Source organism: Mugil cephalus, chromosome 14 (assembly GCF_022458985.1).
Source record: "Mugil cephalus isolate CIBA_MC_2020 chromosome 14, CIBA_Mcephalus_1.1, whole genome shotgun sequence".
Lineage (NCBI taxonomy): Eukaryota > Metazoa > Chordata > Actinopteri > Mugiliformes > Mugilidae > Mugil > Mugil cephalus.
The window spans coordinates 13,954,632-13,971,179 of record NC_061783.1 but is presented as its reverse complement, the minus strand read 5'-3'; the positions used below and the strand labels follow the sequence as shown (position 1 = coordinate 13,971,179).

At 45.4% G+C, this 16,548-nt stretch overlaps 1 protein-coding gene across 6 annotated transcripts in view; it reads left to right on the top strand.

The window, feature by feature from the left end:
• The window catches only part of csmd3b (CUB and Sushi multiple domains 3b), a 316,533-nt gene that overhangs the window by 288,347 nt on the left and 11,638 nt on the right, over window positions 1–16,548 (top strand). For 4 of the 6 annotated variants that reach the window (XM_047604800.1, XM_047604798.1, XM_047604795.1 and 1 more), the window contains exons 56-67: window positions 39–212; window positions 2,637–2,822; window positions 3,545–3,730; window positions 3,931–4,104; window positions 7,039–7,221; window positions 7,333–7,509; window positions 8,957–9,136; window positions 9,722–9,895; window positions 10,083–10,256; window positions 14,505–14,578; window positions 16,062–16,173; window positions 16,264–16,443. In XM_047604800.1, the coding sequence (XP_047460756.1) occupies window positions 39–212; window positions 2,637–2,822; window positions 3,545–3,730; window positions 3,931–4,104; window positions 7,039–7,221; window positions 7,333–7,509; window positions 8,957–9,136; window positions 9,722–9,895; window positions 10,083–10,256; window positions 14,505–14,578; window positions 16,062–16,173; window positions 16,264–16,443 (1,974 nt within the window). The remainder of the gene's footprint in view (window positions 1–38; window positions 213–2,636; window positions 2,823–3,544; window positions 3,731–3,930; window positions 4,105–7,038; window positions 7,222–7,332; window positions 7,510–8,956; window positions 9,137–9,721; window positions 9,896–10,082; window positions 10,257–14,504; window positions 14,579–16,061; window positions 16,174–16,263; window positions 16,444–16,548) is intronic. The other 2 variants (XM_047604799.1, XM_047604797.1) reach the window with 1 other exon arrangement.

The following is a 16,548-nucleotide window of genomic DNA, read 5'->3' as shown; positions in this document are numbered from 1 at the left end:
CTTTTGTCCACACTCTGAACCACATGTGTCTCTTTCAGCTGGTCACTGCGGAATCCCAGAGGGCATCGTGAACGGCCAGGTGATCGGGGAGAACTTCGGTTACCGGGATACGGTCGTGTATCAGTGTCTGCCCGGCTTCCGACTAATAGGCTCGTCTGTTCGCATCTGTCTCCAAGACAACCAGTGGTCCGGACAGCTGCCCATCTGTATATGTAAGGAACACGCACTTTAATACTTCCTGCACGTTGAGGGAAACGTAGAGACGTGTGGGCACCCTGCACTAACACACACAAATACGTTTTAACATATATCTGTTAGATAGATGTCTTCGTTACGCAGTGCAGTAGTGGGGGTTACAATTTTAACCTGGTTTCTGTTGATAACAAATGTCCCAGATGAGGTACACTCAGTCAAAGTGTAGTAGCTAAATAATGAGAGCAGCCTTGGATATGATCTGATCGAGCAGATTATGAAAGAATCGCCTGTAGCCATACCTTTGTTGTGGTTCAGTAAAAACCAGAATAACAATTTCACAGAAATTTAACTGGAAACTCCCCTTTAGGGTTTGTGTGGTGTCTTTTTGGGAATAAAGACGAGAATATTTTTTGCACGTAAATGTAGCCACCGCTGCAGAATACTCAGTGCTGAAAACAGTTTGAGATTTCCGCCCGATTAGAAAGGGAAAAAAAAAGCCAAAAATGCACCAAAAGTTACAAAAGACAAATTATTTAATAAAAGTCAACGCGTGGTTTGTGTTTGAGAACTGTCCCTTTGCCACGCAATATTACTGAGGATGTCCAGATTCACGCCTTATATAAAGGGCCGGAGGGCCACAACAGCCGGCGCGATCTGAATGAGATAAATAGCTGAGTTAGGAGATAAAGCAGAAGGATCTGACGTGTGCAGGCCTCTGTGAAAATCTTCTAAAATTGGTCACTTGCTGTGCGCGTCATGAATGTTTTTAGGCGGCACACGGGGCGCCGTTGAGGTGGCGATGATGATGAAGCCAATTACAGGCTCCCTTTTTCCCAGAAGAGACAGCCTATTTGTTCACTAAATTAGCACCGTGTTTAAGAGATGGAGGCGGTGTCACGGCGGCTACTATTTCCAGACTAGATGAGGCTTTTTGTTTCAAATCCAAAAAGAAGTGTGGACTCAGGAAAATAGGGACCACTCCCCCGTAGACTTTTGTGTATATATGTGGTTTGTACAATGCGCGTATCAGGGCTACATATCCGGGAGAGTTTCTGTGCTGTGCTGTTTTTATTGAGGTTATTCATGCAGGAGTTATTGAGGGAAATCATTTTACAGCCAAATTATACTGTAATTATGGAGATGAGAGGCTCTTGTTTAGAGACACAAACACAGAATGATGATGAGACTGCGATCCGTGCGTGCGCCTGTGTGTTCGCGCGCGGGGCTGCAGGGCATGCTAACGGTGTCAGATGAATTTGTATCTGAGCCATGCAAACAAACTTCTGATTCTCACTGATCAAGTTCATTTTGCGCCTACCTCTCTGCGCTTTTCTCGCTCGTCTCCGTCGTCTCCGTTCTGCCCTCTTCACTTTCGGCTGGTTTCTTTTTCCGTTGTTCACCGCTCGCTGGTTTTCTGTTAAAAATAAACCCTCTCGCATACGTATGTGCATAGAGTTTGAAGGGGCAGATGAGAAAGGGTTGAACTGGCTGGTTTACACAAACATCATGCAAACCCTAAGAGGCCAAAGTGAATGAGGTCAAGAAGACGAATTATTACGACGCGCGATGGCAAAAACAGAACAATCGTTGCTAACACAGTAGATATCAGAACCTTATATTTCCTGAATAATAACCCTAAATGGGATTACTAGTAATATATTCTCTGACATTCTCATAAATATGTATGAATTACTGCAGGAATGGCACAGATATCTGTACTCACTGTGGTTTTATAGTTTAGGATGATCATCTGTGCCATAGTTTTTTTGTGGCTTTCATATTAAAATCACTAAATAGATCGTACATGATTGGCTTTCTGTAATTTAATGAGGAAAAGAGGCAGTGGGTTATGAAAAGCATTTAGAGGATAGAGCTGCATCTTAATCACATCAGTGGTCAAACTGCTGCTACGATGCATCCGGAGCTGGAACGGCGGAGCTGCACATGACGACAGGCATGCCCCCAAAAAACATTGTGCGTGGCATTTTTTGAAATGACCAATTCACTGAAAAAGTCATTACAACCTCCACCCCATAGCAGTGACACTCCCTGATGGCAGCAGACATCCCCAGCAGGATGCAGCCTGACGCAGACACACAAAACGTGACAAAACAGCACAAGGTGTTGACCTGGCCCGTACACAATTGTCGCCTCATCCATGGTTGAGATTGGTCTAACTTGTTATCCATCCACTTTGCATCGACAATGGTTTTAATCACTCTCCTTTGTTCGGGTCCATGTTGTTTTCAAATGGCTTGAGTTGAGTTTGCTCGGCGCAAACAGGTAAATGTAGGTCGCTGTGTGTTGCTGGTTGCTGTCTAATCATTAAATGAATTAAAAATGTGTAATGCTTTATGCTTTATCTCGTGTGTGGGTATAATAAATGTGAGAATTTGCATGGAGGTGCGCGTAACCGTGATTCTTCCCATTTTCCCCCTCAGCGATCAGCTGCGGCCACCCAGGAAGCCCCATATACGGTCGCACGGTGGGAAACGGCTTCAACCTGCACGACGTGGTCAGCTTTGTTTGTAACCTGGGTTATGAAATGGAGGGGCCCCCACGTGCTCAGTGCCAGGCCAACCGCCAGTGGAGCCACCCGCCCCCAACGTGTAAAGGTGGGGAAAAAAGTTAAGTGTATTCACCCCTAAACCTTATTTCTCCCTGGCCTTTGGTACCACCTCAACATACGCCTTGTTTTCTTTCCTTTTTCCTCCTCCCTGTTCACCCCCTCCGTTTTCTTTCCACATCCATTCTGCCTCCGACTTTGTTCGCCTTAAACACATCTGACACAACCCTAAAACAAACATTCACCTCAACGGAGAAGTTAAATTTCTATTTAAAAAAAATACTTTATTGTAAGTGTTTGATCCTCTACATGGCTCCAAACCCAAGAACGAAACCTTGTTTTTCAGGACCACTTAAATCTCAAGCTCAGATTGTTCAAATAACACCAACAAGAATAGCTTCACTCACACGAGTTGGTACACAAGCTACCGGCGTCCTGCCCAGTTTGCGGAATGAAGTGCCAGGGAACTGAGAATAAAATTAAAAACGCAGCACGCTGATCACAAGCCATAACACGGCTTGGGCTCTGGATCCGGTACCAGCGAACCTGCCTCACCTTATCACCGCTTAACATCTCCTCTGCATTCGCCCCGATGGTTTCTTTCTTCCTCTTCCACCACATCCTTCTTATTACTCCCTATTGTGCATGATTCCCAGCGCATAAAAAAACCTGGAACTGGGAAGCGAGGGAAGAGAAACGACTCTCTCTGGTTCATGCCAAATAACACATACGTTTGTGTCTCTCTATTTGTGTGTGTCCGTCTCTGTGTCTCTCTGTTTATAGTGGTCAATTGCTCCGATCCCGGCATCCCGGCCAACTCTATCCGGCAGAGTAAAATAGAGCACGGCAACTTTACCTTTGGCACGGTGGTTTTCTATGATTGTAACCCCGGGTATTACCTGTTTGGATCACCTGTACTGACCTGTCAACCGACCGGACAATGGGACAAACCTCTGCCTGAGTGTATAGGTTGGTATATTTCCATCTTGAATTAACATAGACACACGCTAGATATAAAAAGATTACGTCTGTGTGTTTTGCCTCTCATTTTCCTACACTTATTTCACTCTGATTCTGTGTCTTGTTTCTGGTGCCACTCCTGTCTCAAACCCGTGTTGCATCAAAATGAGCTGTCTATCTTTCTCTCATTTCTCTCCCCGGATCTCCAGTTGTAAATTGCGGTCATCCCGGCTCTCCCCCTAACGGTGTGCTGAGCGGAGATAAGTTTACATTTGGTTCAACGGTTCGATACTCCTGTCTGGGCGGAAGACAGCTGAAAGGAGAATCATCCCGGACTTGTCAGCTCAATGGGTTGTGGAGTGCACCCATGCCCTTCTGCTCCGGTAACCATTTTAACCTCCGTTGGATATACAGACTTTAATGTGAACCCTATCAGATGGAGAGACGGATAGTTAGGGGTCGCGTGTGAAAGACGGAGATGTCCAGAGCATCTAGACCCACCGGAGTGTGGCACAGTTCATGTCTTTGCATCCTGACGGCGCAGCGCTCTCAAACCATTTGCACTCAGTAAGAGGGATCACGGGAGGGATGGAAGCGTAGAGGAGCCGGGTTCAAGGCGCTCAAATACAATATATCAGTATCTGTCTGTTAAAAGGGTTTTTGGACCGTAACCTCGCCCCACACTCACTCATTTAACTCAGTCTTGGACTTTTAAACCTGCGTATTTCTCTAGTGGCAGTGTAATTCCAGCAATTTGTGAACCTGTTTTTGGTGCTGTTTGAGAAAATTGGAGGTTGTTTTTTTTTTTTTTAGCTCCTGTGGTCTACTGCGACTTGATGGATAGAGAATTAAAATAGACAAACAGCAATGACTGGAAGTTTCCAGGTTTCCAGAGCCTCCCCCCTGAAACACTCAGCCTGCTCTAACTGACTGCACAAATATTACGCCGTTGTCCCGGGGACTGGGGACCTCCACCAGTTACGCGGTTGGCGTGATCTGTTGTTCACCATTATGTCACATCGTGTTTCTATAGCATCAAATAATCAAAACTAAACTTGTCCAAAAATCTGACACTGAACATGCATCATTATTATATTAACAACATAAAATTACTTGACATGTATTTAAGTGTTTTAGTTTGACCTGTCACATCCACTAACATGGAAGGGGTGGAGCTTATGTCCTATACTGCAGCCAGTCACCAGGGGGAGCTCTACTTGCTTTAGCTTCTGCTCCAGTAGCCTGAACAGACACCCCCCATTCATGTCAAGGAAGCGTTCATTGGACAAAAAGTTGCGGTGCGCCCCCAAGTGCAGGATTAATATCAAAAAGCCTTCCAAAAAATAGAAACTTTAAATGAGCATTTATAAAAACTAGAAAATAGTGGTGTATTGGTAACATTGTGTATACCTCATGTGATATCATGTTAATAATAATATAATAATTACATTTCATGGGGACTTTAAACATTCAGTAGACATTTCTTGTGCAGGCAGTGGAGGTATTTTTTATCAGGTGAACTGGGTGGATTTAAAGACTACAGAATATTGTGTAGTGTCAACGCACCACTGTCATTGTTCTTTAAAGTGTTTTACACAAGCATATCCCCTCCCCAGTGGATTCCGGGCATTTGCATATCTCGCCGCTTTCCGAGCTAGATTTACTCCCCAGACGGAAAGACTCCTGACCCTCCATCATGGATAAACAAAACGTCTCAGTTACATGGCCGTCAGTCGGCCGGCTGGGGGCCCGATTATGGCTCTTCAGACTGAGAGGCTCCCAGCTGAAGCTTATATAATAAACTGGCTGGAAATAAATTCCAGATGAGTTGACTAAGAATACATTTTTATTTACAGCAGTTGCCTGGGGGGAGGCACGAGGTGAGGGTGTGTGTGTGTGTGTGTGTGTGTGCGTGCGTGTGCGTGGGGGGGCCAGTGCTTTAAGAAGAAGTGATTCATATTATTTCACCTGGCAGGTCCACACCACAGAGACAAGGGTTCAGCCAGTACTTGATTCCACTCCATTGTTGCTGTTAGGCAAAAACGTTTCTGATGTTGTTCAAGGTGTATCAGGTGGAATTCATAATTAATTCCCCCTGATACAATAAAAAAAAACAAAAACGTTACCACGCCTGAAGCTTTAAAACTTTCCCTGGTTCAGGTTAGCATCAGTTACCAAACAAAGGGAGCCTTGACCATTATCATTATTTTTACTGCAAATTAAATAGAAACACAGTAAAATAAGACAATTACAAGTAGAACCTGCAAAGCTGCATGTATCAGATATTCATTTGATGTTCCTAAGAAATGAAAGGCGTTGGTTTTTGAAGTCACAGCTGTAAAGCAAAATGTTCACGTCTTCTCTCTCCTTCTAATAGTCATCCCTCAGAATTAGACTTGTGCACGCAGTCGACTCGCACCACCATCCGCTCGCTTTCTGAGGCTTTCACGATTTTCCAGAGAGACAAAATGATTCATTTTGTCACAGAGAATTTCCTCATTTCTCTAAACCATTAGGGGCACGTAGCATTGGCACAATGCTGCGGAGTATTATTTATTTACATCTGAGAATCTGCGTCTGAAAATCCCAAGGCACAACAAAAGATGTCATGTCATTATGTGTTGTGTCTGTGAGCTGAACTTAGCAGCAAGCCTCTAGATATTTGAGGTAAAGTACAAACAGAGCCAATGTTAAATTAGGTTATTTGTCAAAAGTGTGAGGCGGAAAAACCCGAGTAAACTTTGCAGATACACTGTGGAAACACTTATCGCACGACAGTAGAGGTGACAAGCGTTAGAACATTTAAGAAACACAGTCAAATGTACTTAATTACCCTTAATAAGACTCACCAAAGAAAAAAAAACATTAGAGTAGCAATATTTTAATCCATGTGGGCATGTTGTGTGACAGTGTGAGTTTTTAGCTCGTGAAAGTGAATGCATGCGTTCCCAGGAGCGTGCTCTGTCTGTCAGACAGAATTTGCTGACCAGGCGGCTCCGCAAGGGCAGAGCGAGGATCACACGCATGCACCCGCTCACCCATCAGCGCGCATACGCATACGCACGCACACATGCAGTCTTCAGGCGAACGTATGCCTCCTGTCAACGGCATATGTGTGCGGTCTGCTGCTGTTTGGAAGCAGCTAATTCACACGGCGCCATGCGAACGCACTTTAAATAGCATTAAAGATTTAAAAAATCCTGAATCCATGTTCGTGACATTTTAGAAAGTTCTTCCCCTTCTAATTTGAACTACACTGGTTTTGCTGGTTTGCTCTCACTAATGTCAGGGACCTTTCTTTGTACCTCTCCCTGTAGGCGACACCGCCGGCTCCTGCGGCGATCCTGGCATTCCCTCCCATGGCTCAAGGGAGCAAACAGATTTCAAGATCCGCTCCAAAGTCTACTTCACCTGCTCCGAGGGCTACGACCTCATCGGTTCCTCGGAGAGGATGTGCTTCCCCAACGGCACCTGGTCCGGCACGCAGCCCTTCTGTAAACGTAGGACGATTCCTTTGACTTGATCTCAGCTCATCCTGACCGAGCACCTTGACGGCCGATTGTCACAGAGCTGAAGCTTGACCGAGAGTTTCTCTTCCTCTCCCCCCTCAGCTGTCCAGTGCGGTAACCCCGGCACCCCCAGTAATGGACGAGTGTTTCGTCTGGACGGGACGACGTTTTCTCACTCCGTCGTCTACTCGTGCATGGACGGCTACCTGCTCACTGGGGCCAACACCAGGCTGTGTCAGGCCAACGGGACCTGGTCAGGAGCACAGCCCAACTGCACTAGTAAGTTACATGGTTTTCAAAGAAAAAAAGGTTGGATGTGAACTCATTAGGTGACTTTGAAGGTAAAGAGTAAACTGTCTAATAAGCTTAGTATTTAATTGTTACTCTGGGGTGACATCAATTTAGCTAATTTATGTTTTGGACTTAATGGGAAAATTCCAGACAGTAAATAACCATAAAATGCAGTCCTGTTTTTACTGTATGTAAGTAAGTATGACCAGAGCAGGAGATCAACACATATTAATCCATGTTTGCATCTATTTACATGTGAATGTATGAATAAAGAAATCCAAATATATCAAATTTAAATGAGAATATTATACAAGCATTCATAGTTGTAGCAAGTACTAAGCAAAATGCAAAAAAAATAGTCTTAACTGTTTATAATATAATTTACATAGTGGGTGGAAGTTAAAAAAAAAAAAAACTCCCCTCTTCCTTAAATCATTAATTAATGATAGTTATAATTTGCTTCCTGTCTCTTCTATGTAAATATATACATGCACCGTGCGTGCATACATGCTAAATGTGAATTCCCGTCAGAGCGAGAGGCCTTGTGAAGGGAATTCTAGTATTATTTCATGTTCTCCAAGTTCCATTAACATTTCTTACATCCGTGCACTATACAAAAACAAGTAATCAGGTTTAGAATGTCCACCAAAAACGGGACAAAGACACAGAAATGCTGAGGAAACCAAACTCTTAAACATATAGGCTCCTGGAAGGAATAAAAGTTTCAAACAATACCTGGCTTACAGCAGATGTTTTTTTATTTTTTTATTTCATTTATTTATTTATTTTTTTACAGCAGATTACAACAGGCATGACGGTGTCTGGGGCGTATTTAAAAGCGTTTAAACTGCCTATTAGACTATGAAGGACAGTGCCCTAAAAGTACAGTCAGGGGAATCCTAATGCCCCTTAAAAGAGTCTCGGGATAACCGCAGCCACTTTTAATATCGCTGTTGTTTCATTCATGAGGAAGGAGCACCATAAAGGAATGAGATCATCCGGTTCAATCAGGGCTTCCTCGTCTGCTCTAATCTTCACATAAATCAGCTTATGATTGGTGAACCTACGTTAGGAGATACGGTACACAAGCAGTAATATGATTATTGCGTCTCTCGCAGCTGCAGTATTTTAAAAACTGCGATTCCAGGAATGACATGTTCTTGTATAAAGAAATAAAAGTTTCAAATGATATGTTCTTTTCTAGGGTTGGTCACCGATTGATCTAACTACCAGTGAAAGAAAAACTGTTCCTTAATCCCTTTTCTCCCTTACATGTCTTTCTGTTCACTTGATCTTATCGCCTTTCTTTTTCTCCTAATATTTTTAATATTTTTCCAAAAAAATACAAACAAAATAATAATAGTAATAACCAAATTATAATTGCATTCACCTGCAAAGTAATCTCTCCTCCAACCCCGCTTGTCCTCCTCCAAAGTGATAAACTGCGGAGATCCAGGTGTGCCAGCTAATGGCCTTCGCTACGGTGAAGACTTCACCATCGGTCAGAACATCTCCTTCCAGTGCCAGCCTGGATACAGGATGGAGGAGGATGGATCACCTGTGAGGATGTGCACCCAAAACGGGACGTGGAGCGGGAACATGCCTTTGTGCACAGGTACAGAGTTGTACATCACAAATCGGTGATGGATGTTGTGTATTTTTAACACGTGCGCATTTCGTAGCGCAGCAGCCAGGTCATTTAATATAGTGTTCGTTTCAATGTGTTTGTTATCAGTATAATTTTTAAGTAGGATATAAAAAGTTCCCCATGTGAACGTTTAGTATAATAGAATATTGTTCGTGTTCGTACCAGCAGCTTAGCTTTGCTTTATCGGGACAGATTCTAGCCACTTGACTCTTTAGCCTTTAGAATGAAAAAACGAGAAACACAAACAAATCAACAGTGTCTCCACCGCTGCAGCTGTGCATGTGCCGTAATCATGAGTGAATGTAAACTGAGCTGAATTCAAATATTTGGATGTGATTGTCTAGCAGTCACTGGTAAATTGTCATTGCAATGAAATTACAAGCCAATTTCCAAATCGATGGTTGGCATCAATTATGCAATCAAGCGGTCTCAGTCTCCTCAGTGGTTTTATAGGGCAGCAATGCTGAGTGCAGCAGTAGCATCACTTGCAGCTGCAAAAAACAGGACTTTTTTTTGTTAAAATCTCTTACCCTTCCCATTCCTCTCTCCCAGCGGTGACCTGTTCAGCTCCCCCTGGCATCAGTAACGGGGTACTGCAGGGCAGTGACTTTGAATGGGGCAGCAGCGTGAGTTACAGTTGCTCGCCCGGCTACGAGCTCTCGTTCCCAGCCGTGCTGACCTGTGTGTCCAACGGGACCTGGAGCGGCATGCTACCGCAATGCTTACGTAAGCACACGCACGCACACACACACACGCATGCGATTACCAAGAACATATATCACAACAACCGATCGCGATTGGAAGCAAAATCTACATTTGTCCTTGGGAAAAGTGAGCGCAAGTCAGCAGTTTTTTCGGCAGCACAACTAAAATGGAGCTTTGTGTGTGTTTGATTGTGCCTCTGCGCTTGCAGCCAAGTTTTGCGGCGACCCGGGTACTCTGATCGGAGGTTTCAGAGAGGGGCGAAGTTTCATCTATCAGTCAGAGGTGTCCTTCAGCTGCGCTCCACCTCTCATGCTGGTCGGCACGGCGACCCGGCTCTGCGAAAGCGACGGCACCTGGAGCGGGACACAGCCACGCTGCATCGGTAAGGTTATTCGTGTACCTACACATGTCATATCAACTGGACCAACACTGGTCCGCCACAACATTAAAACCACCGACAGGAGAAGTAAATAACATTGACCATCTTGGGACAATTCAATGTTCTGGTGGGAAACTTTTGGACCTGGCGTTTCATGTGGATGTTACTTAGACATGTAGCACCCACCTAGACCAGACCAGGCACCCCCACCTCCTGACACTCCTTGGTGGTTTAGGAATAACTCAAAAGACATGAAGAACAGCACAAGGTGTTGACCTGGCCTCCAAATTCACTAGAAGTTGATCAAGTATCTGTGAGATGCACGGGCGCAAGCCTGATCCAAAGGCCCCAAAATGCCCAAAGGCCCCCACTAACCCATGAACACCCATGTCCATTCTCTGATGAGGCAGAAGGAAGACCTACACAATATTAGGAAGGTGGTAACAGTGTTATTCCTGATCAGTGTACTGTTGCTTCCAGTAAAGCTGCTGCTCGTGAGGTTTTCTTAAGCTTATGAGAATGGCAGATCTCAGTCAGTACTTTTGGTTCAGAACGGCCTTGAGAGTCATTCAAACTTTTGTCAACTTCACACCATCGCGTCCACCACAACTGAGTAACAGTTTTCCAACTGATAACAAAACCATCTTTTTTATTGACGTGCTACTTTACAAAAATACCTTGTCTACCTTATATAAAACATTGTCTAAACTCTGGCTGCCACTCAAGAATTTGGGTTAAATAATGGTCAGTCCACTTGGATTGAGGTGGGTGTCTGAAATGTGTGTTTTTTTCTTCTTCTTTTTTAAGATTTTTAGTGCCACACTTCCAATTTGGTGCTTTTACGTTTCATCGTTTTTGGTCAATATGTAAAAAAAAAAAAAAAATCTTGAAATTCAATACCAAGCTTCACAGATCTTAATCAGACAACTTAAAGTAAGTGAAAGCCCAGACTCTGCAGTTCTTAATGAGTTCCTAACTTTCGTTCAGTATTTACCATGGCCAGCTGACTCTCCAACTTCAGAATACAGTATTTATGTTTTAGCTTTCAACAGAAATCTTTTTAACTGATTTTACTCATTCTTTCTCTTTTTTTTTACACTTCCTGACGTTATCACCACTTATTTATCGGAGGTCGGAGACGGAGGTCTCTTAGTCTCATTGGAGTTCAACTTAAAAATAAAAAGCACTGGTCGACTAGATCCAGAGATTTCTCATTCTGATCCAAAGAAAAGTGTTTTCTTTGAGCAGTGTTATGGTCGTACATGCTTCCTTTTAATTTACAGTGAGATTCCCAGATAATATAATTTAGATTTTTATGTGTTTACGTCTCCGATGGAAGATGAGCCACATTATTTGGTTTATGCTACTCTCTCCGCTTCTCATCGCCGCTCTGAGTCCGCTCCAGTGTTTGTACTTAACGATCACAGCAATTAACGAGACGTCGTTACGGAGTTGACAGCCACATTTCAGTCCGACCCCCCTACCTCCCCCCCTCCCTCCTCTCTGTGGGTTTGTTGTGCTGAGCAACTTCTGTAAAAGTTAAAGTTTTGTAGACTTATTGGAATAATAATGAATAGTGACTGGAAGCTCATCTGAGACGGTCGTGTTAATGAAAAGGCGGCGTAAGGAGGACGAGCCGTAGAGGACTGCTCCAAACGTAAGAGAAACTATCATTTTCCAATTGGCAACGTTTTCTAATGAAACGTCTCCTTCTTTACTGTTAAACAGCATCAATATCTTAGATCTTGTTTTGCAATTTAAATGCATTAAATACTGTAAATATTAAAAGTTTTTTCAGTTTTAGCTTCTAATAATTGTCCCTGCTCCTTTTCAGTTGACAAGTTCATCAATCTCACAAAAGACTGGAAGGTCCCGGAAGGTCACACATTGGTTGCACGTATAGTATTTGATCTGATGAGTGCAACATAAGCTGAACACACCTTAAAGTGTGAAAGAACAAGTAAAGATATGTCTCTGACATTGCCACGGTGGCAGTTTCACTCCTGTCTGATCCAAATGTGCAGAGGTGGAGCATGAGCAGACCTCTTTTGGCCACTGCCTGTCACTCAATTGTCCTTCATTATTCATAAATTCAAGCCTTAATACAATTTCAGCGAATGAGGTCAATAGAAATGTACCATGGACAGAATGCAGAATCAACCAGATTTTTTTTTTTTCCCAGCCTGTAAACATGTTTATCTCCACTGTGAAACTGGGCGTTTCAACACGGGGGGATTGACTCGATTTTTTGGAGTCATCCTCGAGTGGCCGCTTGAGGAACTGCAGCGCTTGGCGCCTCGGCGTTGGCTTCGTTTTTTTTTTCTGCCCTGGAGGTTGGTGCTTGTTTGTTCCTCGGCAGCCGTGCCTTGGAGGAGAGTGGCTCACCAGCTGGAACGGCAGCAGACTGTCACCAGCAGCCCGGACACGATCGTGCCAATGGATCATGGAGTTTATCCACTCTACTGTTTTGTCATGTGACCACTGAATTGTCAGTCCAAATCAAGGCCGCGCGGCTAAACGTTCACATTTCGCGTGCTGCTGCAGAGCTTCGCCGCGGTGCGCCGCTCCGGTTAAAGCAAGTTCAGAATATTGATGTGACGCTTTCCTTCTTCAAACATATGCGGAAACATGTGATTACACGCATCTCCGCCACAACATTATGACCACCTTCCTAATATTGTGTCGGCCTCCAAAACAGTTGTGTCTGATCAGAGAACGGAGGGTGTCCTGTGGTGTCTGGTACCAGGATGTTGTTTGTGGGGGTCTGGTACATGTCTTATAACATCCACAGTCCAAACGTTTCCCAGCAGAACATGGAATTGCCACGAGACGGTCAGCGTTATTCACCTCTCCTGTCAGTGGTTTTGCTTTCGTGGCTGATCGGCGTATAATGTCATACGTGTGATGTATCTGAATCCCCCTCCCTCTGCGAGGAAGGCTGCCAGTCGTCTAATTTCCCCCAGCAATAGGTCAGCTGCGTCTGAAGCCTTGGCATCCGCGAGGAGCCCTCTTTAGAATTTACAGCGAAAGTGCTTGCTCATAAGTGAGACAACACCCGTACACGCTGTAACTTACAGTATTTAGCAGAGGGCTTCCGGGAGCAGGCGTGCGCGTCGCAGCTTCAAACGCGCCGCGGCTATCCGAGGATTAGGGAGAAAATGAGCGGGGATATTCGGCGCACATTACAAATGGGTCCCGCTGGGTCAATTCACCACCACATGTGATGTTTAGAGCACCACTTCACATGTCTGATTCAGAGCAGGTGCTGGAGCATCAAGTACGGAGGAGAATTGAAATAAATGAGAGCTTCTCCAGTGCCGGCACACACCTGACTTTGTCTTCCTCGGCAGCACTCGATAAGCCATATATCCAGGACTTTCACAGCTGCTGTAAAGTCGAATGTTCCTAGTGAAATGGATGATCTAAAAATAGAACTGTGCCTGTGAAGTGCTTCTCCGCCGATGTAAGGGCTCGATGTATACGTGCCGGGGAAGAAGCAGCTGAAGTGTAAGGTCTCCCTTCTACACCTTGAGCCTGAAACTGTCACACGGACATAAAATGACTATCAGTGCCGCTCTTCTTCTGTGATCGGGGCGAAGTGAGATTGTAATGTTGAGTGTGTGTGCGTGCGTGCGCGTGTGTGTGTGTTGGGGTGATTTATTAGAGTGTGATTGCAGCTGTGTGTTAGCGTGTGATGTGTATTAATATACGGCCGAGGCAGAATGAGTTTTGAGCCAAAGCAGGCTGCTCTTTAAGTAAGACGGACGAGAGGAGGGGCGGGGGAGCGGGCAGATGGAGATATAGTGACACGGAAAGACGGGAAGAGAGGAAAAGAGCAGTTATAAAGGGGGGGGGGGGGGGGGGGGGGGGGTAGAAGGAGACAACAGTGGGAGAAAGAGAGGGCAGATAAAGAGGTACAAGAAGAGAGAGGGAGGGAGGTGGAGAGTGAATCTGTCATTTCGGAAGCTGTATTGAATCGAGCTCTGCGTCAGGATGTGCTCTACATGCTGATGACCCTTCCACACCAACACGCGCACGCAGCCCGGAGAAGGCGTCCGCTTTCGTTTTCCGACGACGCGCTACTGCCCCCTGCTGTCCCGGTGGCGTGCGTGAGCCACTGTTACCATGACAACAGAGGCGAGGAGAGGAGACTTGAGAGAATATGTATAATGCTGCTGCTAATTTATCTTTCTCCTAGATTGTGCGTGTGTGTGTGTGTAATTACTTTCGCTCTTGTGCCGTCTCTTTCAGAACCGACCAAAACCAGCTGTGATAACCCGGGAACGCCGCGCTACGGCTCTTTAAACCGGACCTACGGCTTCAAGGTAAAGCATCTGCACTGGCCAACTCTGTGTCCCTCTTCCCCGGGAACTTTACTTAATTATGTAGGAACTTCTGTTGTGGTTCATTTGACAGGATAAGATAAAAATAAGACACCCAAACAGGGTACTGTGCAGAAGTTTGAGGCACTTTAAGATTCTTATCCATCAGGGCGACATCTGCTCGGCCTTGAATCCATTCCGCAGCCCGACAGTGACTCCGAACATACAGCCGGAGTCATAAAGGACTACAGTATTCAGCCGCTAGAAGAACGAGGAGTCCTGTAGCAGATGGCGTGGCCCCCTCAGAGCCCTGATCTCAGCATTATGGAGTCAGTCTGGGATTACATGGAGAGACAGAGGCAGCTAAAAGCCTCAATCCACACAAGAAGTGCTGCGAGGTCTCCAGGATACTCGAAACAGCCCGCGATGCCAAGTGGCTCCAAAAAGTTCCCGCAGCAGTCCCGGGGAGAACCGGTGGTCACGGCGAATGTTAATCTGATTTAATTGTTTCCATTTACTGCCCTTAACTGTGAATTAACTGGTACATAAAAACTGCTCGAGGCATTATTTCTGCAGCGTTGTCGTTTTTTATTCAGCGCCTGAAACTGGGGCTCTGGAAAATAGCTTTCTCCATACTGCACATATTTTTACTATCCAAATAAATAACTGAGTAATAGGCAAGTTATCTGGCGGATTAAAATTGTTTATTTTACCCCTGTTGCACAGAATGACTTTTTACAACCAGACTCACTGCTACATGCCACTGTAAAATATCACCAGTGTGTGTCACCATCTCTTCTGGTTGACAAATATTATATTAGTGCCTTGTGGCAGATGTTATTAGAAAGCACAGTGCTCTGTTTAGGTTATTTTCAGGGTATTTAGCCCTTTTCTGATCAGACAGAGGGAGTAATCTGCAACAGATTTCGTACGGCATGTTCGCACTGTTCGGATATTAAACCCCAAGGAAATCACGATGATCGTGATATAATAAACAAAACACATGATACAAGTGCAGGTACGTTGTTAATGGGCACGCTTTACCCTAGAAATAACCCTCCGCTGATTTGACTTAATCTTCAGCTGCTAACGTTAGCCCCGGCTGAACTTTGCAGTTGCTTTTCTGCGGATGTGCCGGGTGAGTCGGGAACTTCGGGGCGCGGTGGTTAGCGATGAGGCCTTGAATCCGCTGGGGGCCGTTCTGTGCAGAGTTTGCATGTTCTCCCTCTGCCTGAAGCGGATGCTCCGGCCTCCTCCCGCCGTCCGGAGACGTGCTCGTTAGGTTAATTGGTGGTCCTGCGTTGGCGTGCATGTGAGCGTGAACGGTCGTCTGTCTCTCCGCGTTAGCCCTCCGATAAGCTGTCCGGGGTGTGCGCCCGTTGGCGAGAGTATAAATTTAAACAGCCGTCTATGTGGTTTTCGTATGTTGAGCGTTTGAATGTTATTTAACGTATAGAGTATAGAACGTGTCCTCCTTTGTGCACAGGTGGGGAGCGTGGTGTCGTTTCAGTGCCAGCCAGGTCACCTGATTCAGGGATCCTCCTCTAGAACCTGCCAGCCCGACCTGACGTGGAGTGGGACCCAACCCGAGTGCATACGTATGAAACATGCATCTATTACTACTCTTTTACACCTGACTGTCTGTGAGGCTCACACCCGAGTAAGCAATATGCCTCTCCGCCCTCCAGCCCATGCCTGTAAGCAGCCGGAGAGCCCTCTCCATGTGGACGTGGTGGGGATGGATCTGCCCGGCTTTGGCTACACCTTGGTGTACAGCTGTCAGCATGGCTACTTCCTGGCGGGAGGTTCCGAGCACAGAGTGTGCAAGAGCGACGGCACCTGGACCGGGAAGATGCCTATATGTCGAGGTGAGTGGTTCGCGCCGGACACGGAGGCGTCGCTTTGTGCTGCATCTGCATCCTGGGCGGTTTAGGCCCGAGTAGTGAAGGAGTGTTTAAATGCTCCGAAACGCT